Source organism: Octodon degus, unplaced genomic scaffold (assembly GCF_000260255.1).
Source record: "Octodon degus isolate 3935 unplaced genomic scaffold, OctDeg1.0 scaffold00156, whole genome shotgun sequence".
Taxonomy (NCBI): domain Eukaryota; kingdom Metazoa; phylum Chordata; class Mammalia; order Rodentia; family Octodontidae; genus Octodon; species Octodon degus.
The window spans coordinates 2,690,863-2,717,597 of NW_004524732.1; the positions used below are offsets into that span (position 1 = coordinate 2,690,863).

The following is a 26,735-nucleotide window of genomic DNA, read 5'->3' on the forward strand; positions in this document are numbered from 1 at the left end:
GGGCGGCCCGAGGGGCTGGGAGAGGGTCCGGCCCACGCTGCGCCTGGGCTGGGACTGGTCCCGCCGGCGCAGGGTAGCAGGAAACTCTCCGCACACTCCAAGGACGGATAAGCCTTGGGACTGGTTCGGTTTGTCCAGCAACTCAAGGCCTGTCCACTCCTCTGCATGATGAGCCTCATTCCAGCTCGTCTCCCCTGCTGGTTGCCAACATCTGTCATGCGTTCCATGCCTGCCTTTTAAGCAAGAGGAAATCCTACTAGAATGCTAGGACTCCTCCTTTTCTCTGATTGGATGGGCTTAGGTCACATGCTCACCTCTCACTCATTCATCTTATTGATATGATGTACACGTGGTGAAGACCAACCAATCAGACCCACCTCTGAAGCTGGGGGTGGAACTAGCTCTCTATATAAGCCATGGGATTATGGAAAAAGCAAAAGTACATTTCAAAAAGAAAAAAATGTATTTTTGGCAGGAGGAACAAAAGTAGGAGAAAAGCTACCCAAATAACGTATGCTGTAATTGGTATGTTTATTGCCTGTAGAGCAAGAAATAAGTTTTAGGGGTAAAGAGTGAATGTGATCGCTGAAAATAACCTTTCAGAAGCTGTTAGTTAGCTGGATGTTATGGTTTTCAACTTAGTAACCTCTCACGATGTGTTTCCTAAAATATCCCCAGATATTGACTTCTTAAAGTATGCTCAGATATTGACTTCCTGTCTCTCTTGACAGTGCAGTTTAAAAAAAAAGTCTCATAAGAATAAATTACATTCATGTTCTGCTTTCCTTTCTCTTTATTTCTTTTTGTTTCCTTTGATTGCATGCAAGTGTTTTAGAAGCTATAAGCTATTATACAAATAAAAGGAATTGGTCTGGTCTTCATGGCCACGGTACATCAGATGCCACTTAGTGGTAAAATAATGAGACTGATTTTTAAAGAGACTGCTTAGATATTCAAATGAGGACTGCTCCTCTCAGCAGTCACCTAGCGGGGTGATCTTCATATTCCTGTGCATATTTGAGACACAGCTCAAATTGTATTAATGACACCTCAGGTTTAAGCCCCCCAAAAGTAGAGTACCTTGACAGCCCGCACTGTGCTTTTTAATTTGATTCTCAGTCTCCTGTAAGATTTTCAAAGCACTGTCCTCCAGAGCAAAGATTTGCCTTTCTGAGTAACATATCTTAGGCTGGGAAGGCACTCATCCATGGGGACTTTTCAAAAATATGTTTCGTCCTGGCATTAGAGTAAAAGTTAAAGCGCAAATGCTCTGGTGCATGTAGGATCTTTATCTAACAGAAGAGTAGGGAGAACAGGCTAGGAGAAGGTGACTGGAAGACGGTGGGTGTCGCTTTCTTCCTCCACCTCTGAGGTACTCTGTCTCTCGCCCCCTCTCACCTGCCCGCAGTGGAATTGCCCTGACTCCTGGCTCCAGGCTAACCCCTGCGTGAGCCTTTCCCAGCTCCTGCCCAGCCTGCTCCAGCTGGCTTCTCTGAGGCTTTCCTGACACTCAGCCCTGTGCCAGGGTGAGACTGACAACCTCTCTGCCAGGGATGCCAGGCCCTTCCCAGCAGCCAAGGCTCCCACCCTGCAGCCCCTGAGATGTCCTCCTCTGGGCTTTCCTTTAAAACCATCACCCTCACTCCCAACCTGCTTGCTGTCTCCTCCCTGAAGCCTTCCTGACCCTCCCTCCACAGAAGAAAAGGATTTTGCTGCCCTTACTATTTGACTCTTTGTAGCTTAGAAAAAAGTCAGATGTGGTATTTACTCTTTTCTCTGGTGACATGTTTATGCTTGGCTTGGCCCTAGGCGACCTAGGCGACACTACCCACACATCCGATCCCCACAGGCTATGGGTCACAGGCTCCGGGGCCAGATGGCTCTGCCTGGGCTTGGCCAGTGGCACCATGACAGGGACTGAGGGGGTATTGGGGCTTGATCCTAAAATGTCCTCCAAAGGTTCATCGTGTTAGACACTTGGTTGGCAGCCATGGGCTTCTGGAAGGGGATCTTGATAGATGGCTTCAAATGATACAGGGAACTGCACCCCCAAAGCTGCTAGATGTCCTGTTCTCCAAGTTCAGACTCTCCCAAATTGAAGGATGAATCCTGAGCAACAGCAGAGGCTTACAGCAGGAAATATCACTGAGGAAAAGACAGCTCCTGCAGGGGAGCCAGAAAATAGGATGCCACAGAGCCCACTTCTCAAAGCAAGTTTCATAGAGCAAAGTCACACAGTGATTTTGGGACAAAACTGTTTTGGCATGGGACAGAACTACGATCCACCAATAGGGTTACAAGGATAGCCACTCAGATCATAATGCTGATTTAATGGGGAAGCAAGTGTTCCTGGAAAGGAGGACATTTTCCAGAAAAGATGGCTCAGGAAGCCCCAGGCCCCCACCCAGAAGCCTGAGGCCCGTCTAGGATATGAGTCCTAGCACACTGTTTAGCCCTCAGGGAAGTGTGTGGGTGTAGTCATCCCACATTCCTCTGAGGCCTGGCCTTCAAGGAGTGCCCCTCCAGCCCCTCTAGCCCAGCCGCAGCTGTGCTGGATTCCTCCTCACTGGCTCCTTCGAGGCCTGTCCCTGTCTGACTGCCTGAAACATGTCTACCTAACATAGCTGTCTATAATAATTGGATCATGCAGGCTCTAACCTTATCAGTGGACGTGTGCACGGCTCAGGGCCTCATGTGGAGGTGGAGGCTGACTGAATGAGGGGCCCTAGTGGGATGTTTAAAGGGTGTATTTTGTCCCCAGCCCTTTCCTGTCCTCCTCCCACAAAGCCTGTCCCTAACCGCAGGTGAAAAGCAGTGGAGCCTTCTGACAGAGCCTGGAGCCCTGCAACCGGGAGCCAAAGTACACCTCTCCTCCTCTAAGTGGCATCCTCAGGCATCTCGTCACAGTGCTGGGAAGAAGGGAGAAGCTGGGGTGTGTCTTCCCTTCCCCAAAAGTCTTGAGAGCAGCCACACCAGCTGCCACTTCTCTCCCTCTGTGGCTCTAGCTTGCCACGAGGGTTCCAGCCCCGGGTGCTGCTCACACAACTCTCTCTTCTCTGCAGCTTAGTGACTCCAGCTGCTGCTCACCTCTGGCTTTCCTCAGACCTCTGCTGATGTGACGGATCCCTGTTCCTGATATTTGATGTCATTTCTATTTCTCTGTCTGTCTGGATCCTGATGGAGGCATCAGCCCGTCTCCCTACCCAGCAGCACCTGAAACAGCTGGTTTAACATAAAGCCTGTAAACGTATGGATGCAGATGTGTACTTAACCCTAACAGGCTCCCTGGTGCACATCCATAATCCCAGCACTTGGGAAACTGAGGCAGGAATCCTGAGGGTTTGAGGCCAACCTGGGTTACATAGCAAGAACCTGTCTGAAAAAAAAATTATGTTTTCACTTTCCAAGGCACTCCTCTGGCTCTTCCAAAATTAGGCTTCTCCCATTCCATCAGTCTTTCCTGCTGGATGATGAATTCCCCAACCCCTGGTCCGATCTCACCCACTCCCAGGTCCCAGTGTCTGTGTCCTTGACAGCCAGTGGAGACAAGAGGTGTAGGGTGAAGTCCTCGGGGTCAGAACCATCACACATTCCAAGGCATGGAGGCTGTCGATCAGGCCTTTGGACAGTGGTGCAGGGCTCCGGCCTGACCCTTCTGTTCTTCTGCTCTGATCTGTGACGTCAGCCAGAGTGAGGCCAACTCACAAGTGTGCTCAGAGCGCAGTGCAACTCACAGACGGAGCAAAGGCACACTCTAGGGCCAGAGTGGAAAACTGGCTATTAGTCTGGCTGCTAAAGTGTTTCCTTGTGTAGGGCCCAGCTCACAGCCCAAAGGTCTCCTCCCTGCCGCCCAGAGAAGCATGCTATTTCCACGGTCTAGAGGCCAAAGGAATGGAAACCAGGCACTTGGTTCTGGGATTGGCCAGAGGGCAATGCTCCTGCCAGTGGAGAGGATAGTGCGGCCCACCTTTTCACCCCTCCCTGTCCCACCTGTCTCCCAAGTCATCTTGCTCTCTGCACCTGGTTGCAAATGCGGGTGTCCAGGTTTCCAGTCCTAAAATGATACAGTTTAGTGAACTCTCACCCGAGGAAAGCATCTAGAGGCATGCACTGCAGGCTGAGCACTGGCCTGGGGTAAGAGGACAAGGGCGAGTAAGAAGACAGTCTCTCCCACTGCCCGCTTGGGGAGACAGACACGGGGACAGAGGCAGAAGGCAGGCGGGCAGGCTGAGCAGGAGTCCTGTGCTCCACCCAGGGCCATTAGGATGGGCGCAGTGGAGGAGATTGGAGTAGACCCCAGCACTACACCTCCCAGCCGAGGAATACAGTCAGGGTGACCTTCGCTTCCCTGAGGTCCAGTTTTCTCATCTACCAAAGAGGGATTTAAATTTAGTGTGTCCTTCCCACTTGTTTTGAGCATAAAAGAGTCTGTGCACACCAAGCTCTTCACATCCCATCTGATGTGAGGCTAGCCTAAGGACTTCACTGGCTCTAGCAGGCAATCCCAACCCTGGGGGCAAAGAAGATCCAGGCCCAGAAGACAGAGAACAGGGCAGATGCCACATGGCCACTCCAGCTGGTGGCCTGGCTTGTGTGCATTCGGAAGCCCCCAGGCATTCTGGGGGGACAGGGAGCTGGTTGAGGACAGAGTGGCTGCTACACAGGTACCAGGAGGGAAGTATTATCTGTCATCCAGGAGGTCATGAGATGAGGTGGAGGGAACTGAGGGAACAAGGGGCTGAGGTCACCTGCTGGCTGTGGTCAGGGAAGGGCCCACTCGAGCCATCACTCAGGTGGTGGCAGAAAGTCAGGCACAGAGTCACAAGCAGAGAAAGCAGGACAGACAAACAAGCATTGCATGACACAGCGAGTGAGCCCAGGAATGAAGACATCCGGGCTCCATCCTGCATCTGCACAGCCATGCCAGGCAAACAGAACCTGGACCCATCCCCACAGATGTCAGAGGCTGAGGTGGTTGGCAGGGAGAGGAGCCAAGCTATTAGCACCAGCAAGACTGAGGCCCCCAACAACATGTTTCTGAGGCCTGGTCATTGTAGGAGCTCTAGGCTGCAGTCCTCCATGGCTAGGGCCTTGCTTGCCTGCCTTGTGCAGTAAATACCCAGTGCCCGATACAGGGATGGGCACAGAGCAGGTGCCTCTGCTGGGCTTGCTGAATGAGGCACAGTGGACTGCTCTGAGAAGAGAAGGGTCGGCGAGAGCCGGACTCCTGTCCAAGGGCTCTGCTTGGGACCTGCTAAGCCTGCTGCCCCTGACAGCAGGGTTAGGGGGTCAGATCGCACCGGAAGTTACGCTGGGTCAGGGTATCTGGAACACCCCAGGCAGAGTCCCACGGTAGCTGTACGTACAGCTGTACAGCTGTACGTACAGGTCCCTGGGAACCCTCAGTGCATATAGCAGTGTCCTGCTCAGCAGAGTGGGTGTTCAGTAAATTCTCGATGAGTAAATGAATGGGACTCACGGAGAGCCCGGAAGGACTTCCTGCCTGCGGTCTCCAGGGGCTTATTATTCTACTCCTGTTATCGTCCTTCAGAACACTTAGGGTCTGTGTGGTCACATGATGATCCACCTGTCCCCTTACCACCTGACTCCTTACCCCGATGACAGGTTCGTTGGGTCAGGACAGTCGGCTTTTGTGCCCCCCCCCCCCCCCCCGTGTGTCTTGGCCTAATGGAACTCAAAGCGAAATTAGCTAATGATTTGTTGGCTAAAGATGGGATGGGGCCGTGGGTGTGGGCGTGGACAGGATTAGGTGGGCGACAACAGAGAGGAGGAACCCGCTGAGATGGGTGGCCACACCTAGGCAGAGCCATGCCTCGGCGTGGCTGAGGGCAGCACTCTGCTCCAGGCTGCCCACCTCCCTGTCCTCCTCCACTCCCCAAGCCCAGACCTAGCCCTGGTCACATCTGTTCTGAGCTGCTGTGCTGTCGCCTATAAAACGGGTGCCTAGTATGTGTCCTGGCTGTCTTATTAGGTAGCTGCAAGCGTTAAGTGAGGTCATTCAATTCAACAAATGTTTACGTAGGTAATTAATGCCACAGTGACAAATGCCGTGGAATGAGCACAAGGACCTCCGTGACCAGTTCCACCTGGCTCGTGTGTGCACACACACATTGTGTGCTTGAAGCGGCCTTCTCCGCTCAGAGAAGCGGAGACATGAGATCTCACTGACGTGTGCCACTCTTCCCCGAGCCCTTCATTTCAGTGACAGAAGACTTTCATCCTGCGCCCTGAACAAGAGCCAAAGACTCTGCCCCATCCAGCCTCCTGCAGAGTTAGATGATGGCCTGCCTCACTAGCTCTGGGCAGCTGATGAGCACACTGAGGCACAGCTGGTGGGCAGGGGACAGGGACAAGGAGGGCAGCAGGATGTGTGAGTCCTAGGGCTGCTGGCGGGGTGATGGTGATGCAGGGTCAGAAGCAGCAGGGCCTGCGAGCAGAAGCCTTGCCTCTGTCAGCTCTGCACGAGCTGGACTGCCCCACACTCGCCATCATGAGGACCAAAACCTCCTTCCCTGTGGGACACCTCTCTCCCAGGTCCATCCAGGGAGACATATCCCCTCTATGGAGAGACAGACCAGGCAACTCCCCACTACTGGGCACCTGCTAGGGTGCCGAGCGTGACATTTACATATATTTTCTATCCCTTCATAATCATGACCACCTGGGAGCTGAGTGTGGGACCCCCATTCTGGAGACCAGAAAGCTGAGGAGCTCGGGCACAGTCACTTGGTCAGAGACACAGCTAAGTGGTTGAGCCAGGGTGGCCATAAACCAAATACAGTGCAACTGCACAGCGCTTCCGCCACTCAAAGGCCGGAGTTTGGTTAGAGTTGTCTAATACATGTGAAATCAGCCACCTAGATTGTAATTTACAAGTCGCATACCCATTGCTATGGCTTGCGTGTCTGTATCTACTTCAAAGTCCATGTGGAAACTTAATTCCCAACACAACACTTAGCTCTAAGTCCTAACAAGTACAGTTTTAAGAAGGGGGAACAGGATATGAAGGCAATGGCCTCACGGGAGAGATTAGTGCTTTATACAAGGGCCAGTGGGAATTAGCAAGGGCTCTTGGCCCTTCTAGCTCTTTCCATGTAAAGATACAGGGCTCACCTCCAAAGGAGGCGGTGTTCAGGCACCATCCTGGAAACAGAGCCTGGGTCTGCGCTGCCGTCTTGGTCTTGGATTTCCCAACTACTACAGCCGTGTGCACTAGATGTCTGCTGCTTACGACTGGCCAGAGCTAAGCTGTTGTATTATAGCAGCACAAATGAACCAACGCACCCCTGACCTGTGGGCTTGTGCAGAGGCCTGCCCCGCCTGCCCCTCGGTGTTCTGAGCCTAGCAGCATTGCACTCATGAGGGATGACTTGGCTTTGAAGTTCAATCCAAGTAGACAAGGCCCAAAGAGAGAAGGGGATTCCCTGCTCGACCTTTGTAGCTAAGGACTCATTTTTCTGGGTGATGGGACATGGGAGTGATTGATATTGGTAATGATTTCCTACTTCCAGGCAAGTCCCGTCTCCCTGCCACAGGGGAATGATCTTCCTTTGATCTCAACAAGACAAGCTTACCAGAAAACATCTTAATAATTCATCTGAGTGGCACATACATAATTAACTGGCATTAGTGGGGGAAAGTGGTTTCCTTAGAAGAACCTACAGGGTTGCTACGTCCCTGGATCCAAGCGGGGCATCTGCCACAAAGTGCTGAGATTCTTATTAAAAGACTAATAAAAGGAAAGAAACTTGCTTTGGTCATGTTTACTTAATATCTTGCAAAAATACTCTTGCTAACTTATGATATATAATTTTAAGATGTTTGCTTAGATAAGTACAAAATTGAAATGTGAGCTTTCTTTAAGACAAAAGAAAAACCAGTTGGATTATATAGTTTTCCCAAATGGGTACAAAGGCAGCAAGAGCTCTGCCTTTCAGAGCTCACAGACCTCCAAGATACTTTTAGGCACTTTGGTCTTTAAATATTTTATCTCTATATAATTCTATACCTTGGGGTGATTTATTCCTCATTTCTTTCTTTTTAAAAAAAAAATGTACTTGATACAGGGTCTCACTACACGGCTCAGATTCATAGTGATCCTCCTGTTTTCAGCCTCCCCAGCATTGGGATTACAGGTGGGTGCACCATGCCCAGTCTCGGAGGCCAGCTCAGTGTGCCCGGGGGCAGGGCCGGCGCAGCATGTGGTGCTGGAGATTGAACCCCCCGTGCTTGCCTCAGGAGGCGCTTAGTCCACTGAGCTATCTCACCAGCCCTTATCTCACTTTTCTACATAGATTATCTGCCCTTTTCCAATTGATCCTCTGTCCTTTTCCCCTTTCAACTGTCATCCTTGACTTTAGCTCCCATTGTACTTAGCTGGTTACTAACCACTCCTTCAAGCCTCTCGAGGGTCAGCACAGGATAGAAAAGAGAAATGGGTGTAGGTAGTGCAGAGTTCTGTGGAGAACCACACGCCGTGCCGGGACGTGTGCCTCAGCCTTCCCATCCCTGGCTTTCCTAATCCACTGTGGACAACATCTCGTCTCATAGTATGAGAAATAGAGGGAAAATATATGCTAATTGTGCAGCTTGTTACACCCTAGACTCTCAATAAATTCAGCTTCTTTTTCTTTTTCCTTCTCTCTCCATTTTGAAAGTAGTCAGGATATCAATTATACATACATAAATTACACGTTATGCTGGAAACACTCAGACATGATTAATGTAACCAATAATAATTTTAATATTAATAATGGGGTACTCTGGCAGCAGCATCCTCACTCTGACAATCAATCTGCACAGGCTGGCTTTGTCATCCTGTGACACAGAGCGCTCCAAGTTTACCCAGGAAGATGGGGATGCACATGAGCTCTGTTTCCAGATTTGGGGGATGCCCCTTTTTAGATCAGGAGACTGGGCTCCAAGCCATTCCTTACCACTCAAAGTGTATGTAATATGTTTGCTAAGAAATGAAGACTTGTCCAGGACAGGAAACACAGGGAGACTCTGAGCCATTTTCTGAGACTAAAAGGTTTGGAAACAGAACACATGTTCTGGAAATACTAATTTCTGCTGATAATACTAATTTCAGTATTCCTAGGGACACCCTGGCCAAGAGGTCCGTAAAACATCTTGTACAGAATAGGATCTCACTCTTCCTGATTGAATTAAAATATTCATTCTTAAGGTTAATCTGGTTGGTTTTGTCAAACCCCAGAATGTCACCTCCAGATCTCTCCCTACTGCGCATGCCCTTGGCAGCCATCTGGTCTACCTCCTCCTCGCATGGAAGTGTGCATGAGCAAGCCAGATGCAAAGACCTGCTAGGCGCGGGCTGGGACTCTTGAGCAATGGAGAGTCAAGCAGGGAAATAAAGCAATGCCCCCTCATCCGCACACCCAGGAGCAGCCCAAGCCTTTGTCACTGACACGGCTTCCAGCGGCTGAAGCTTTCCCAATGGGGAAAGGAGGAGAGAAACTCGCCTATAGGCTGCCCACACAGCCACACATCCTCCAGGTTTTCACGCAACATCCCTGATGTCCCCCTTGCTTAGTCTGAAGAATGAAAGGCCGCATCCCAGAGTTCTGTTGACTCTTCCAGGGTAACTCCTAGTAGAAAACTAAGTTCAGCGCCTGACAACACAGGATGGCACGTGATTCCAAGTCCAAGCCTTCTCCCAGAATCAACCCAAAACACAGAGATGACCTAGGCGGCAGAGGAAACCCTAGGCGGCCCTCCCAGCCCCACCCCCCACCGCAGTGGCCTGGCCTGTAGCCACCAGGGGGAGCCCTTGCACCAGGCGCAAGGGGAAAGGGTCAGCGACCCAAGGGCCGGAACTGGGAGCTTCCTTCTCTGATTTTCAAAGCTACAGAGACAGGAGTTGGAAGAGATGGCCTAGAGGGGCCTAGCAGAGGACGCTTCGCTGCGTGCTGGACCTCCATGGAGCCTTGAGCCCAACCAGTAAGCAGCATCTGCACAGCAGTATAAATCAAACTCCAAACCAGAGCCGCTGGCCACGTGTTAAACAAAAGGCACAGCGTGGTGCAGAAGAGGGTAGAAAATGGCAGGGCGATCACACAAAGTATAAGTGACTTTTGCTTTAAGGAGTCTTTATTTTACCTTGCCTGTACATGTGTGTGGTGTGTACTCAGTCACGCTGTGAAGGTTACCTTACCGCAAGTAATTGAAATATACTGACCTAAAGCTTATACAGGATCCAGACACTCAGACCCTGAACTAGGGTCTCAGGCTGCCTCAGTACCTGTAGGGTTTTGTTCGTTTGTTTTACTTGTAGTTTTGATGGAGGATCTGGGAACCACCGAGCAGAGGCAGTAGGCCAGAGTAGGCGGAGCTTAGGGGTGGGGCTTCCTAACCTGGACAGCAGGGGCATTTTATTTCAAGACTTTGGCCCATTAGAAATGTTGACATTTCTTTTTTTACCTGAGAGATTATTTCTGATCTAATTTCCTCTATAGCCTCATGTATTTGTTTCTTTGGTTGAGAAAAGAAGGAAGGGAAAAGAAAGCTAAGATAGTTATACTGTTAACTTCTTCTAGTCCATAGAAGGAAAGGTTTGTGCTTATATTATTTGATCCATCTTCATACCTAAATCTTGTAATCTGAGCAACTACTTTGAAGATAACAGTATGCAATATGTTCACCACTGTTAATTTCTTATTACTTTGTTTTGAAATCCCGTATCTTGTTTTCCCCCCCAAAAAAAAAATTTGGCCCAAAAAAAACAAAAAAAACCCCAAAACCGCCCAACGGCAAGCCCCAAACCCAAAACAAAGCAAGGGTGGCAAAAAGGGCCAAAACTTTGCCTTCCCAAACAGGTGTGAGAAAAACAAACCCAGAAAACAAAATGACCTCAGAGTCAACAAGATCCGGGATCACATGTTGAGTCTCCCACCCACCTGTGTGTCTGTGGGCAAATTGTACAATCTCTCAACTCCATCTCCTCCCCTGCTACAGTGGGGATAACAGCTTCCCGCAGGGTTGCTGGGAGAGGCACGTGGGATCCTGATACCAAATACTATCCCAAATCAGGTGCTGTGTCGCCCTGACTCCTTTTCACACATCCGTGAAATGCCCCTTGAGCTTAGCACACTGTGGCCCCGTGGGCTGTAGTTTCCCTGGCCGGGAGGGAGACTTCCGTGCAGTTGAGTGGCCCTTAGCAGGGGGCAGGCATGCAGGCCACAGGGTCCAGCTCGTGTCGCTCCCGGGGCTAGGCACGGGTGAAGTCCCTGGAGGGGAGTGGCCGTCGCACTAGCCTAGGGAGCAGAGAACTGTGGCCTGCGGCGAGAGCAGAGAGCGGGTCCTCGGCTGCCTGGTTGGGAGCGTCCCGCCCCCTGCACCTGGGAGGATGGAGCCCGGGGCGCCCGGCGGGGCGAGGGCGGAGCCGCGGCCCAGGTGGACGGTAGAGAGCACAGCTCAGCTGCGCCTGGGCCGGCGGGGGTAAAGGAGATCGCGCAGTGGGCCCCGGACCCAGCTCTGCAGGCGGGCTGCTTCCCGAGAACCCGTCTCAAAGGAGGGAGATGGAGGAGGTAAGGCGCAATCGGACGCGGGCTTCCCGGGACTCCCCGGCGGCTCGGATCCTCCTCCAAGGACACGCGGGGCTCGGCGTCGGGGGAGCAGGCCCGGAGTCGGGGGTCTCGGGCGCCGCTCTTCCCGGCTTGGGACTTCTGCTTGGTCTCTGCTCCTTGTTATCTGAGGCCCTGCGAGTGCGCTCGGGTCCCACTCCTAAAACTGGATTGTCGGGAGGAAGCACTTAGCGAGACAGCGGCGGCGGTCTGAAGCACAGAGCTGCCGAAGTTGGGGTGCCGAGCCAAGTGGGGCGCCCTTCCCGGGAGAGCCGTGCTCAGAGAGAAGGAGGCTGTGGTGCGGACCCAACTGGCGTCCTTTTCCTCCCCAAGGCTCCTCTGTTGGGTTCTGAGTCAATTTCGTGTGTGTGTGTGTGTGTGTGTGTGTGTGTGCGCGCGTGTGCGCGCGCGCGTGCGCGTGTGTCTTTTATGATACGTTTGGAATTAAATGGTTTTCTCCTGTGAATCCTGCGACCTTCCGTCCAGATGTTTGCTTTTAGACGCGGACAGAGGGCTCAGCAGCTGTTGCCGGCCAGGAATATCTCCCTGTGCCCTGGCAGCCTCTATGCAGTCCAGAGTCCAGTTTGCTGAGTTTGGGGAAAGGGGCACTGGCCTCTGGATTCAGCTCTGTCCCCCAGGGACTCTCCCAGCTGGCCCACCCACAGCCGGTTAGCAGCTTCTGAGCGATTCCTCCTGGAGGAAAGTGCCAGGTTGAGCAGTTTAATCTGGGTTCTGGATTGGAAAGTAATTTACGTTTGGCTCTCTGTGAGGGCCGGGACCTGAACGCGATCATCTGTCACAGTTTATCTGCACAAGGACGAGCTCCACGGGTTCGCCCGTCTGCGCTGGGGGAGGGAGACGGGTCGCGTGTTGCGGCTGCTGGGTGTCTCCCAGCTGGGAAGTCGCTGCTCGACTGGGGCTTGGCTTGTGGATGGGAGCCACTGAGTGCCAAGTTCAAGCCAGGAGGTGTTGGGGAGGTGGCGGGAAGGGGGTTAGGCAGTTTCAGAGGGAGTGCAGAGGGGTACATCTGAGCTAGTAACATTGTTAAGGATGATTGCATGACTTCCACTGCTCCCAGAGCGGTAAAAATGATCGAAAGAAATGTTCTTGGTTTCTCATTTTAAAAGGGGGATTTTGTTTTTATGTTTTAGAAAATAGACTTTTAAAAACACCTGCTATGTGTGGACCAGTCCCATTCTAGGTGCTGCAGGGGTAAGGAGAAACCAGTCAAAACTATTAGTTTTTATAAAATATATTCTAAGGGGAGAAGAGAGATAAAGCCATAGGTGAGTTGGCAGAAGGGCTCCAAGGTGCCGCAGAAGTGGGACGGTCCCAAGCAGGAAATCCCTGCAGGTGGTGGAGCAGAAGAGAAGAGCAGCACAAACTTGACTGTATGATCGTGGCAGAGAAAGGTCACACAATGGCTGGGACAGAGGAGGGGAGAGAGAAAAGGGCCTGAGAGGAGGGATCTGATCACGTTTGCTCCAGAGCCCACTGTAGAAACCAGGTTTTTCTCTGAGTAGGGCAGTAAGCCACCTGAGCAGCTCAGGGGCACAATCCAATTTATACATAAAAAAAAGTCATCTGGCTCTGGTTTTGACCCGGATTTTAGGAGGGTGAGAGCGGTGACGGTGGCTGGAAGTGGTCAGATTCTACACCATGGTCCCTACCTCGGGATACTCATCTGGCAGTGTTTCATTTTCGTAATGGTGGAAAAGCAAGATGCGTTCAGTGAGTGCTATGCTTCTGATTTGGATCCTTTCTGGACTAGAGCTCTGTGGTGCGGTCCCCACAGGATGCCCGGGAGTGTCGGCGCCACTGTCCCAGGCAGCTGTGTGGTCACAGGGTAGAGCATGGCACGCTACGGGGCGCCCTGTTGCTGCGCCTTGAGGTGGCAGCTGAGTGTGCGAAACACATTTCTGGTGGCATTTCTTCTGTGCCATGGGCTTCCTGGGGCCTGACACCACTCGTCGGTATATTAAAAGTGTTGTGGACAAGATTTGCTGGTGGACTAGATCCCTCCTAAAAAACTGTGAAAGGAAATGAGGGATGGTTGAGAACCCCAGGTGGGAAGCCTGAACATCTCGAAGACTGGAGCCGGCATGTACTCAGAGAACTCAACACAGAGTAGGTGGAGAAGGAGACCAGGAGTCAGATGAGGAGCTGAGTAAAAGGCAGCTGCTCAGGTTTGGAGGCTAAGGCCAGGCTGGAGGCCAAGGCAAGGTAACACATCTGCGGTGGGATGCTGCTGGGCACGCAGGTGTTCAGACTTCACATTCTTCCACCAGAAGTGGAGTCTGCAGAGCTGTGATTGCTTGCACCAGCACCCCACGGCCATGCGGCACTGTGGGGCTTTGGAGGCCGTGTCAGGAAGGCACTGAGCTCTGCAGCTCTGAGTCCCCCAGCCGGCTGTCTGTGTGCCGCAGATCTATGCTCCACCCAGCCACTGCTTCCCTGTTCCAGCCACACCTTGCCCCAGCCCTTCCCAGGCGCTGACCCTCCACACCAGTCCATTGCTAGGAGTGACACCCCAGTGCCCAAGGAACCCTACAGTCCCCACCGAGCCTTGCCCAAATTCCTGACCTGCATGATTGCCCCAGCAAACGCTACTCAGGCCTTATCAGTAAGGAATTAAGGAACCTGATGGCAGTATTCTGCACGGTGCCTTCCCCACCCAGCCCAAAAGAGGCTTGTCTCCTCTTCGTCCTCGCTGCTCCAAAAGCCACAGCTGAGCTTTGCCTCTTCAGGGATGAAATCAGACCAGCGAGAGATGCCACTTGGCACTGTCCACGTTCCTGCCCATCACACTGACTTCATGGCTTTGTTTTCCACACCTAGAAAACATAATATACCCAAGAAAGAGGCTTAAAGAGTAATCAAAATAACACTTTCTGTTGTTCAACACAGTACATACAGGCACGTTACAATGATGTGCTTTGAAATAGTAATTAAAATGTGTAGCACAACGCTGGAAAGAGCCGAAGTTTCGTTTCTTATTCTGCACCATTATTTTCATTGTTACTGTCTTCTCCATTTCATAAAATGCAGAATCAAAGTTCAAACTCCTCAGGTGTGTTGAATTCCAGAGTCTCCTCCGTTCCTTTTGTTCTTTTTTTTTTTTTTTTTTTTTGCACTCGTAGGGCTAGAACCCAGGGTTTTCATCACTGATTTATGTCCCTGCCCTTTAAAAAGAAATTTATTAGTGCCTGCCAGGGGGCGCAGCTGGCCCTGCCTCCGGGGCATGCTGAGCAGGCAATTCAGACTGGGCATGGTGGCACGTGCCTGTAATCCCAGCTCTTGGGAGGCTATAAACAGGTGAATCACTGTAAATCCAATCTAGTAGTGAGACCCTGAACACCCTGTAGACATTTCCCCAAAATACAAAAAAAAAAGAGAGAAAAAAAGAAAGAAAGAAAAGAAAAAGAAAAAAACAAACAAATTTATTTTGACACAAGATCTCACTAAGTTGCTGAGTTGTCCAGGGTGGGCTGACACTTGAGTTCCTCCTGCCTTGACCTCCCCGAATGCTGGGGTTACCGCCTGCACCACACACCTGGCTTTCCAGGCATTGGTTCCTTCCCTTTCAATTCTGACAGTGAATGATATATTACACAGAGGTTTTAAAAAGTTTTCTGAAACTCGGGAGACCACAGTTTGAGTCATCTGTCATCCACCAGCTGTGTGACCTCCAACAGCATTTATCCCCAATTTTTCATATCTCTGCGCGTCCAATAATAGTTGTCCGTTTTGTCTATAAGGATTACATTGGGTAATATTGTGGAGTACGGCATAGAAATAATAAACTCCTACACTAGTATTAGTGGGTGTTCATAGAATCAGAATTCCCCAGCCACAATTTGTAGCAGAGCTGACTGGAGACTTGAAATCATTTTCCAAGTCTTCCCACCTCACCTTTGGTGAGCCAGCCGCTGGTAACTCATAACTCATGACAGAGATCAGCATTCCTTAAGCAACAAGACAAAGGTTTTCAACAACCTGAGGACTTATAAACAAAAATACAGCAGCACTGAGCTCTAACCATGCTGTTTGGAGCTGCTGTGTGGAGCTTGTAGGCAAGAGCTGTGCTTCGGGATAGGATGAGACCAGCCCACGGGGCTGGACACAGGGACCTACCCTGTGCCCTCAGGGTCTAGTTATTTCTCCTTTGTAGGACACTGTTTACTCACTAAGAAGAATTTAAATTAAATACAGAGCACCTAGCATCAAAAATATCGCCTCAAATTTAGCCTAATGCACTAGTCAAATTTGAGCTGAAGGACAGACCCTTGGGAAGAATTTGCTGCAGGTGAAGCACCAAGAACCTGAGATGCTTGCAAAATCTGAAACTGAGCTAAGCGTGGTGGTGCATGCCTGTAATCCTGGCATTCAGGGGGCTGTGGCAGGAGGATGGCTGCTGGTTCGAGACCAGCAGGTCAAGGCCAGCCTGAGCTGCATACTGAGACCCTATCTCAAATAAACTTAACAAGGACAAAAAAAAAATTTAACAATCTGAAACTTGTTGAGTGCTAATATAATAACCTAAGTTGAAAATTTCACATTGTTTAAGGTATTGGTGAAATTTCTTTTAAGCTCTATGCCTAAGATGTATATGAAATATAGGGAATTTGTGTTTAGACCCGAGTCCCACACCTGAGATACCACAGTCAGTATATTCAAATATTTAAAAATCCAAAGAAATTGGAAAGCTGAAACTAGGGGTCCCAAGCGTTTTGTTAAAGGCTGGTCGGCCTGTGTGTATTTTCTGCACTGTTCTGACTCCACGTCGTGTTAGAGGCTCCAGAGCTTGGATGTGTGATTCTTATTAGCTCTTTGCTCCTAATTCCAAGCAAATACCCAGTCCTCCATAATTTCCCTAGCTACTATACCAGGAAGAAATCAGGTGACATTTAGTAGTGCCCGTCCTGTGTCAACTCAATTAGATGCATGATTTCACTCAAATTTTTCAAAAACTCTGAGAAAGATATCCACATTTTACAGATGAAGAAATAAAGGTTTCCTTGTGATTTTGTCCAAGGTCTCCTGGCTTGAGAGCCCAGGAGCAAAGACTGGAACCAGACATTTGACCCTAAAGTCAGAGGTGCACAGTATTGATCATCATACTACTTTAGAAGTTCTTGATCCAAAGAAACATAACAAGCAGGGAGCTATTAAGTTGTGAGCTTTCATTTTCAATTCCATTTGGAATAAAATTGTGTGTTTACCAAGAAATACAAGAACCATCACTAATCTTCTTAACTTCTCTAAGAACCAAGAGTTCTCCTTTCAGGCTGGGTGTAGAATCTTTGAATGTGGGTTTCATAGTGGCAATGGAAAACTCTAATCCACCCACCTTTCCTAGGTGAAATTCTGAAGACTTGCCCTAAGGTTGCATAGTCTGATTGTAATCAGACTATGATTACAATAGGTAATCAGGTCAAGATTACCTATTGTATTGGTGAAAATACAATAGGTCAAGATTGTTTTCAGAAATAAAGTTTTTGTGGGGGTCAGGGAGATAGCTCAGGGGCTTAAATGAGGACCTGGCAAGCACAAGATCCTGAGATCAATCTGCAGTATGAAAGAAAGAAAAAGAGAGAAAGCAAAAGCTTTTACTTACTTAATTGGATAGAAAAATGATGCCAAAAAAAAAAAAAAAAGGCATTTCACATGTATCTTTGAACCACTTTGTGAGCTGCACCTAGATTTCATCCCAACTCTTCACATGGGAAAACTAAGGCTAAGGAGGTTAAGGACTGTCCAATGGACAGAAGCCCCAGGACTCTGGTCCTGCTTCTGACCTGTGCCACAGCACCCTACAGCGGAACTGGCCCCTTGCTCACCCAGGGCTGGCAGCTGGAAAGGCAAGACATGGGTTCCTCCGAACTTCCCAGAACTGGCTCCACACTGCCTCACTTGGTTGGTGCAGAACACAGGATTTTATGGCACGCATACTTAACAGGGGCTCTGGAAGTGGAATATTCTCTCCTGCACAGGGCCTTGTGAAGCTGCAGTTCAGCCCCTCCTCTTCCCCCTCTTCCTTCCCCTCCCCATCCTTCTCTCTCTTTAGCTGGCAGAGCTAGAGGAGATCTGTAGTCTAAAGAGTGAAGACAGTGTCTTCACCCACAGATCTTTTAAGGACTTAAGTGGGTAGCTCTCCCCAAGCTGCAGCTGGAAGGAACCACTTCTCTAGCGGACAGTGTTGAGAGGCTAGGAGGTAAATCGCTGTCTTGATGGAGAACGGATGCTGTGAAGAAGCCTATTTGCTGAGAGAGACTTAGGTGCAGGGAGCGTGTTGTGGCCGTGCCTTTTCTCTGGGATTTCACATGGTCAACGTGGCTTTTGTGTTCCCAAGCAGAGACTTCAGTTTCATGGTGTTTGGTATGTTGAGAAGCTTCTTTCTTTTCAGCTGCATCTGTCCTTTTGACAGCCTAGACCTTTAGGTGAGAGGAACACTTCACGTGGATCCTTTCAACCTTATCTTCAGGTCTGAGGGTGTAGCTCAATGGGAGAGTGCTGGGCTGGGTGAGGCCAGGGTTTGATGCTCAGCACCACAACAGCAAGTCCTCCTCCTCTGGGTTCCAATCCCATTGCTGCCACCTACTGGCTGTGTGACTTCCGGCAAGTTATTCAACCTCTCTGAGTCTCTCCTGGGAGTCCCTGCCTGCATCAGGACAGCGCTGGTCCTGAAGAACGCAGAACGTAGTCATTGCATGCTGCTGACGCATACTAAGGGAAATGTAAAACCACTGACTCGGGTCCAGAGCATGGGAGTGCTCTGCAAGTGCTGGCCTGTGTCACTGTCAGTGTAATGACAAGGGTGAGGTTTCCAGAAGGCCCTGCCTATGGCAAATACAAAAATGTGTCATAGCTTGATCTTGGAAGCGACCCAGATGCCCATCAACTGAGGAATGGATAGAGAAGATGTGGTATTTTTTCACAATGGAATATCCATTCAACTATAAAAAGGGTAAATTTGAGGCCTTTATAGGTAAATGGATGTAACTAGAGACCATACTCTTACGTGAACTAGATCAGACCCCCATGTGTGAACATCATACTGTCTCCCTAGTGTAAGAACCTGAAAGAGGAAATAAAATCTGAAGGGTACAACAGGTACTGGGAAAAGGGAAGGAACCTGTTCAAAGAAAAGGAACTGCTGAGATGACAAGGACAGGACAGGGTGGGGGAAAGGACAGATCTATGTGTGTAAGCAGGATGGTCGGGATGATTGTACCGGGTGGATTTCTGCAGGTCTGTGAAAAGGAGCAGTTAATGGTTAATACTTTGTCTTCTGTTTTCATTTTGCTCCTTTTTGACTCTTCCTAATTTATATAGCTTTTTCTTTTTCCCAATTTTGCATGCATGCGTCAGGTAATCTGAAATCTAATTTGAAGACAACACTAAACAATACAACAAATACTGTTGAATTTGTTCTATTTTGTGTAGTGAAATTCTCTATAATTTGTGATTTTTTTCTTTTGTATTACTATTTTGTATTCCCTTTAAGAAATAGAAAAATAGATATTCATAAGAAAATATGGTAAATAGAGTAGTAGAGGAAAGAAACATGGGTTATTAAGGACTGTTGAAAGGGAAATGTGTCCCACACAGGGAGGAGAGATTCAGAGAGGACTTTAAAGTCTGAAGGAGGAGGAGAGTGGAACAGAGGCAGATACAGCCCAAGGGTATCCTGGCTGTAACAGATGTGTTACAGGGCTAGGGACATAGTCCTGTGGGAGAGTACTTGCCTACCAAGTCCATGAATCTGAGCTTAATCCTCAGCACTGCAAAAACAAAAACAAACAGTTAAAAATACAGGCCAAGGCTGTGCTGGGTGAATACAAATCCCTTTTAACTATGTACAGTTAGAAAAATCTCATTGCATATCTATGCTTGGTTACTTCATGTGCAAAATGAAAGTAGTGGTAGAACCTGGTTAAGTGAGTCTTGGATATGAAGCTCCTAGCTTTATCACCCAGCACATAGCTGGCATTCAAAACTGATCACTGTAATAAAAGTTTTTGTTTCCTAAACTTTCCGAATGACACATGATAGTGCTTATGGTCGCGAAGTGTCTCAGAAGTATGTGGTCCTGGTGTTCTTCACTCTGGAGAGATGGATGAGAGCAGGAAGGAAGTTTGTCACAGGAGAACATAGCTGGAATCATGCACCGGTGGGTTGATGTCACAGATGCGTACTGTGAGCAAAGGGTTTGCTATTGTCGGGCTAAGTTTCCTCATCTGTCAAATGGAATCGATGATATATCACCTGCCCTCTTTTTGGATGGTCACATCAATGGAATGAGATCATCTGGGGAGAGGTTTTTGCATACAAAGCAGTGTACAAATACAGGAAGTCATAATTAAGAAGTAATGTAATACGAAATAAATACCTGGTATAGTGCTGCACCTCTCTCCTGCTCTATTACTTTCAATCTCTGAGTAATCAAAATTTTCTAGTTGTCATTAGTGTAGAGTGGATTAGCACCTTAAGGGCTCATAAAGGTGTGTGTGTAAATTACTAACTGTGTATCACTTTGGAACACTGAGGATCATATGACATCTACAAGTGCTACGGTTTGTGTCTAGTTGTCCCCTCAAAGCCTCATGCAGTCATTGGGACAGCAGGCTTCCCGAGCTCGTGATTGATTCATGATCCAATGCTGGGATTATGGGTGTGAGTGCTACCAAGTCCTGGGGTGCAGAGCCTGAAAGCAAAATAAGGCAGGGGGAGAGGCTTGTTCACTGCTGTAGCCATTACTGTTGCCTTTTGGCGCGGGCTGCTTTTTGCCACCATGAATGGCTGCCCTCTGCCGTGTGCCGCTCTGCCATTGGAGCTAGCCAAGTATGGACTGAACCCTCCACTAACTGTGAAATAAATAAACCTTTCCTTCCTTCATTTTAGGTATCTGGGGTATTTCATCACAACATTGAGAGAAAAGTAGCCCAGACAACAAGCTTGGCATTTCGCCATCCAACCTGACCCGAGGCTAGAGTCTTAAAGACAGAAAACAAACTAATGGCTACTAGTCCAAACCCCATAAGACTTCTTTCAAATAAATGGGGAATATATACTTAAGTGAACTATCCACTAAATGACCAGTTGAGGATTGACTTAAAAGAAATACAATATAGGGAAAGTACAGTTTTACTTCTTTATTGTTTGTTTTATTTGGCCCAATAAAAATTTACTGTGAATGGTCATACACATCTTGCTTTAGGGAAAGCTACACTTAGTAAAAATTGAACATACTGTCGTCTTCCTTGACTGCTTCCCACTGGCTTGTCTTTGGTGCCATAGTCTCTTTCCCTAGCTAATCCCTTCTGCCTTCTAGCTCCCTGCTGAGAAGCCATTCCCTTTAGAAGGCTTCCTCAGCCGCCCTCTTAGGATGATGAGCAGAGAAGGTGAGAATTTACCAAAAGTTCCCTTTGCTCTCTGACCATTCCCGGCCTCTCCTTTGATCAGACTGGAGTTGTTTGACAAGTTCTGTCTGCAGTGGAGGTGCAACTCCAGGCACTTGCAAGCAGGTGTGAGTCTGTGCTAGCTATTACCACCCCTGCCCCGCACAGTGAGCCAGGTGTTGGCCCAGGGATCCCACTAGCTGGGGGCTCCCTGAGGGCGTGTGAGGAGCAGACTGCACCTCTGACTCAGGTGGACGGGTGACATCTATGGGGTGAGAGGAGGGAGGGGAGAGCTTTGGTTAAGCCACTGGGATTTGGAGCTGCTTGATCTCACAAAACAGAGTCTATTCTGACCACTGTGTACTGAGTTCTTTCAAAGAATGAGTATGACGTCCCAGCTGCTGCTGTAATGTCGTACCATAAACAGTGGTTTAAAGCACCAAGTATCATTGACATAGCACAGGTGCTTGGAAGTCTGATGTATCTATGGGGCTGTGCTTCTCCTGAAGGCTCTAGGAAGAATGGTTTGCTCACCCTTTTAGCTGTGACATTTAACTTTATTCGTCACACTGTCACCCACCACTTCCTACAGTTTCCAAGCCAGCAGCATGGATCGTCTCAGGGGTCTTGGCTTCCTCCTTATGTCTTCTAGGATAAAGGCCTCCATCCTCTCTTTGCAATTGTAATGAACCCACCTGGCTCAGTGGGGATCACTGTCCAGCCCCACAGTCCTTTGTCATGAAGCAATGTGACAAGATAGGTTCATGGGTCCGAAGGGTTAGGGTGCGGGCATCTTTCGGGGCTGGGGAGGGAATCGCTCGCCTCACAGAGCTCGGCCATTCTGACCACTCTGCACTTGAAAGCTCTTTTCAGAAGACATATCACATTGTAAGAGAAATCATATAATTATCTGTTTAATAGCTCAGACTCTAGAAGTTCCACTTGGAAAAAGCTATGTCTATGCTTTATCCATTGTTCTCTCTTTTGGTAGCTTAAATGGTTAAAGAACAAGAGTAATAACTACAGTGACAGCCAATAATATTTTGAGGACTAGGTCCTGTTGATAACATACCTCCCAACCTGCTAGATGTCAGATATGTTGAGCCCATGTTCCCCAAAATTGAAGCATGAATTGTGAAGGGCAATAACCACTTAGGTAATATGGATCCAATAGGGAAGAAAGTCACGTAGCAAGGGTACATGGAAAGAATAATAACCTTTAGAAAGGGGTGGATCAGGCAGTCCTTGTCACCTACCCGGGTGACTGATGTTTATCTAGATTTTATTGAACCAGGTGATGCCAAGTATGGTATAATCTTCAACTGTTGGCTCATCCCTTGGGGAGGCATGCAGGCCTCGTCATTCCGTCTTTATCTTGAAGCCCGGGTGCATCTCCAGCCACAGTTGTAATGAGTTCTCATCACTAACTCCCTTCAGGGCCCTGTCCTGTCTGACTGCCTGTAGCGTTTCTACCTAACTTAGCTGCTTATGATACTGTGTCTTTCCTATGAATATCAGAATCTTCCCGCACTCTGACCGGGATAAGTAACATAGCCATTTATGTTCCGAAGGGAAGAAAACACATCCTTGTGACTTTACCCTGCAGACCACTCAGCTGCTAAGTGATGGATCCGGGAGTGGAACCCAAGCCAGCCTGACCCCAGAGAGCTTTCATTTAACAGGCAAGATGCTAAGAACCCAAGAAACAGTGTAGGTCTTTCATGCCACCGTCTAACAAAGAAGGCAGACAAAAGTAATATGATTATAATGCAGAATGACAATTGTAATGTGAACGGTGAAATTATACTCCAGCGACCAGGACACGGACAGGCAAAATGTTTTTACTTCGCTTGAGTGAGTCGCAGCAAGTTTTCCCAGGGGAGATATTTCTGATTCAGGTTTTAAAACATTAAAAAGCACTCACCAGGCCACAGAGGGGGCAAGGAGGCCAGGCACAGGTGACAGCAGGTGCAGAGGACTCCATGAGGGAGGGAGCATGTCTCACGGCCACTCACAGGGCAGGGAGTAGAAGGACAGTAGGTGGATGGAAGGGAGCCCTTGTCTCCTGCTGAAGCCTGTGGCTCACATGCAGCCTGGACAGGTGTCCTGGGGAAGAGTCTGGGTACAGGTGGGGGGACACACGGTGCCCTCAAGTGGTCCAAGCCTCTCTTCTCCCTTCACCCTTCTCTGGCTGCACAGGGGGCTGGCAGCAGGTGCTTGGAGCTACTTCCAAATGGAGCCACCTTCACAGACTTTCGGTGACACCTGAAGCCACACTCCCCTTCTCTCTCCAGACCTCCTCGAGGTTTAGCAATTCCATAGGTCCTTTGGAGTTGGCACAGGGGCTGCTGCTGTGCTGGAGGAACCTGAGCTCTTCACAGCCTCCCCTTGCCCAGCAGATCCTCAGGGGCAGCTGATCTGCCCTGTGGCCTGGACTTGCACTGTCTTTAGAGGTGACAGCTTGCATCTGAGTTACATTTGATTCTGTTCTCCTATCTCCGTATTTCACTTTATCTGACAACCACACGAACCTTGTGTGGGCGACAGGCCAAGTACAATTGTTTACCATCGCCAAAACAGTGTGTATTTCCTTAAATGGGGGACGGGAAGCTTAGCTAACTTGCTTAGGCCATGAGGTCTGTAAGAAACAAGTAATGAAACAATTCATTAGTCACATAACATTGTGATTAACAGGTTGCCAGCTGCGTCTTTGTTTTATCAACACGAATGACTCTGTAGACTGGATGTCTCAGCCGTACACCCCGACTCCCAGAGTGAGCAGGTCTCTTGTGTCACAGCACAACACATGCGTAAAGGTGAATTCCCCTGTCACACAGTGACTGTAGAGGCTCACACCCACCGTTGTGATTTCAGTTGTATCTCTATTTTCAGTTTTCCTGCAGTGAGTCAAAGGCTGGCACCGTTCTCCAGGCCTCACGGTTCATGCTGAGCAGAATCAAGGAGCAGAGTTGCCTTGCTGCCTTTTCTGTCCTGTTCACTCCAAGCGAAGCAATCACCTATGGTTTTTCCTTTCGTAGGCATCATCTACCATTAAAGTCCTGATACTTCCTTTCATCCATTAACACAAAGAGATGCTCAGGAGTGCTGTTAAGCCCTGCAGTTCAGGCTGAAGAGCCTGTGCATCCAGCCTTCTGATTATCCCGCTCTTTACCTCAAGCTGGTCTGGGGCCCAGCACTGGAGGACCAGGGCCATCTCCCTTTGCAGCCGCTTTCAGTTTTCCCCCTGCTGGGGTTTCCTCTGGTGTTTTCCAGGGTTGCCTTAGGTGGAGAAGAACTGAATGCTTGTGGCATCATTCTCAATGGGCACCATTGGCTGGCCTGGGTGCAAGTCCAGGGGCAGAGAGGGGAGCAGGGGAAGAAAACAGGGGTGCAGATTGGTGTGAAGGGGTCAGTGAAGCTCTCAGATACTTCCTGTGACCGACTGCAGGAGAGGACAGAGGCAGGGAAACATTTCCATTTCGGGAAACTAGAATGCCACCTACCAGAACTGATAAATAGTCTTCCTGTTGTAGGCAGCTAAATTAGATAGAAATATTATAGGGAGTCAGACAGGGCCAGGCCCTCAAGGAGGCAGCCTGGAAGACAAGATACAGTGCGACTGTGAGAGAGACAGATGCTCATGCCGTGGGCCAGACCTAGAGACCAAAGACTGAACAAATGCTGACCTCTCTAAAGATAAGCATCCAGGATTGATCATCACCTTGAGGAAGCCAGGAAGAGTCGCTAATCCAACCACTACCAGCTCCTGGATAAAGTCCTGTTCTATATTCATGCCCGCTTGCTACATGACTCACTTCCCCACTCAGTTCTGGACCTAATCAATTTTACCTGCGCAATGGTGCTCATAATTGCATTGGTTGACCCTACTTTTGTCCCACCTCCTGCCCACCTAAGCGAGTTCCCATGGTTTCCACCTTGGACCTGCCTCACCACATGGTTTTACTCTATAAAAGTCCCTGAAAGAGACAGCTTCCCGGGGACAACCCTCTCGGGCCCCCCTTCTGTCTCTCTCTCGGACAGAAGCTTTCTTTCCCCAATAAATATATTCTGCTTTTAATCTCCATTTGTTCTTAAAATTTATTCTTCAGTTTTAGAGAACATGAATTCGTCCCAGGTACCTTTCAGGTTGAGCGTTTCATTTTCCCCTGTATCATTCCCATCTGAAATCACTAGGTTAATTGAGTCTGTGCATTTTTACTGAACGGGTACTTTTTGCCGTGGTCACCCTTTCCTGGCAGGTCACACCAGCACAGTGACCCTGAGTGCATCAGCATTGTCCTTGTCGCTCCTCATATAGTATGGGCACCCTGGGCCTCTGTGGTTCCCAGCACCAAGTCAGTGCTGATGCCCACAACAATCTTAAGATGTGAACCTCAATATCCACGTTTTTACTCACTGGGAAACGGAAATGGAGCCCATCTTCTGAGCCCTGTTCTAACTTAAAGTTGCTCTTAGTGTACGGAAGAAGGGAAAAGTGTAAGATAGGAGCATTGTTATAAACTCCACAGTTGCAGGAGGTCCCAGGGCCAGGATCACAGGGGACATCGGGGCCACTGCTGTCTGCAGAACTCATGCAAAGAAGCCAGCCCAGGGAGTTGTCCCTGGGCTGGGTCAGTGTGTTTCAGATAATGAAGAGGAAGAAGAAAGTGCCAGGCAGAGGAAGACCTGTGGGAAGAGGCCCAGAGACGCTCACTCCCTCAACACATGCTCCCAGGGTCTTCTCAGCTTCGGTGCCGGGTGGGATAACCCAAGGGTAAAGAAAAGAGGGAGTGAATCCACTATAGTAGATGGGTTAGAAGAGGTAAGACCAGAAAAAAAAAAAGAAAAAGAAGAGGTAAAACTAGAAAATGTTTATTTGGAGGAGTGGAAATGATACTTCATTGGAACATCTCTCATCTGAAATCTAAAGCACTCTGACATCTGAAATGCTTCTAAATCTAAAACCTCTCAAGTGCCAGGACAACAGCATTTTCAAGTTTGGATTAGGAATGCTCAATTGATAAGATCTACAAATACTGGAAAATCTGAAAAACTCCAAAATATGTCCTAAGCATTTGAATAAGACATGCTCAAAGCGTGCTCTTGCTGTGTTTTATGATTTATGACACATTCTTCCATGTCTGGGACATTATCTGACACAGAGCAGGCACCTGTCGTGGAATGAACGCCTATAAATGGTCTCCGTTAACTGTTTGGAAGCCACACCCTCAAGAGGTCCAAGAGGAAGAACACATCAGGTCACCACTGTCACGTTTCTGTCTGCAGAGGGGCCACTGAGCCACACGACTCCAAGGGCTACTCCTCACAGGGTGGCTTTCTGAGTGGGCTATGTGGTCACAGTATGACTCGTGTCCCTCGGGATGTACAGCTTGGCAGTGGGTTCCCCCCGGATATAGAGAGCTACTAAGTGTTGAATGGAAGGGACGGTTACACAGAGAATTTCTTCCTCTTAGCCTCAGTCTGTGGAGGGCGAGTAGCTAAATCTGTACTGTGAACCAGGGCGTCTCTTTCCCTGAAGGGAGGCGGCAGGCCTGGCCACGCATGTGTCTGTCAGGGAGGAACCACAGGGCAGCCCATGCCCTTCTGGCGGCAGCTTTCCCACACTGCCCTGCGCTCCTCGGGAAGCCCTTTCCTCCAAAAAGCCAAGGATGCTCCTTTCCAAGGACATAGCTGGGCTGAGAAGGGGCTGGCGACCTCCAAGGTGAAGGGC

General features: G+C 49.2%; 1 protein-coding gene across 1 annotated transcript in view; it reads left to right on the top strand.

Moving 5' to 3' along the window:
- The first annotated feature begins 11,312 nt into the window (after positions 1-11,312).
- Fyb2 (FYN binding protein 2) overlaps positions 11,313-26,735 on the top strand; it is a 122,609-nt gene continuing 107,186 nt past the window's right edge. The window contains exon 1 of the mRNA XM_023702673.1: positions 11,313-11,567. Coding sequence (XP_023558441.1) covers positions 11,559-11,567 — 9 coding nt within the window. The 5' untranslated portion in view covers positions 11,313-11,558. The remainder of the gene's footprint in view (positions 11,568-26,735) is intronic.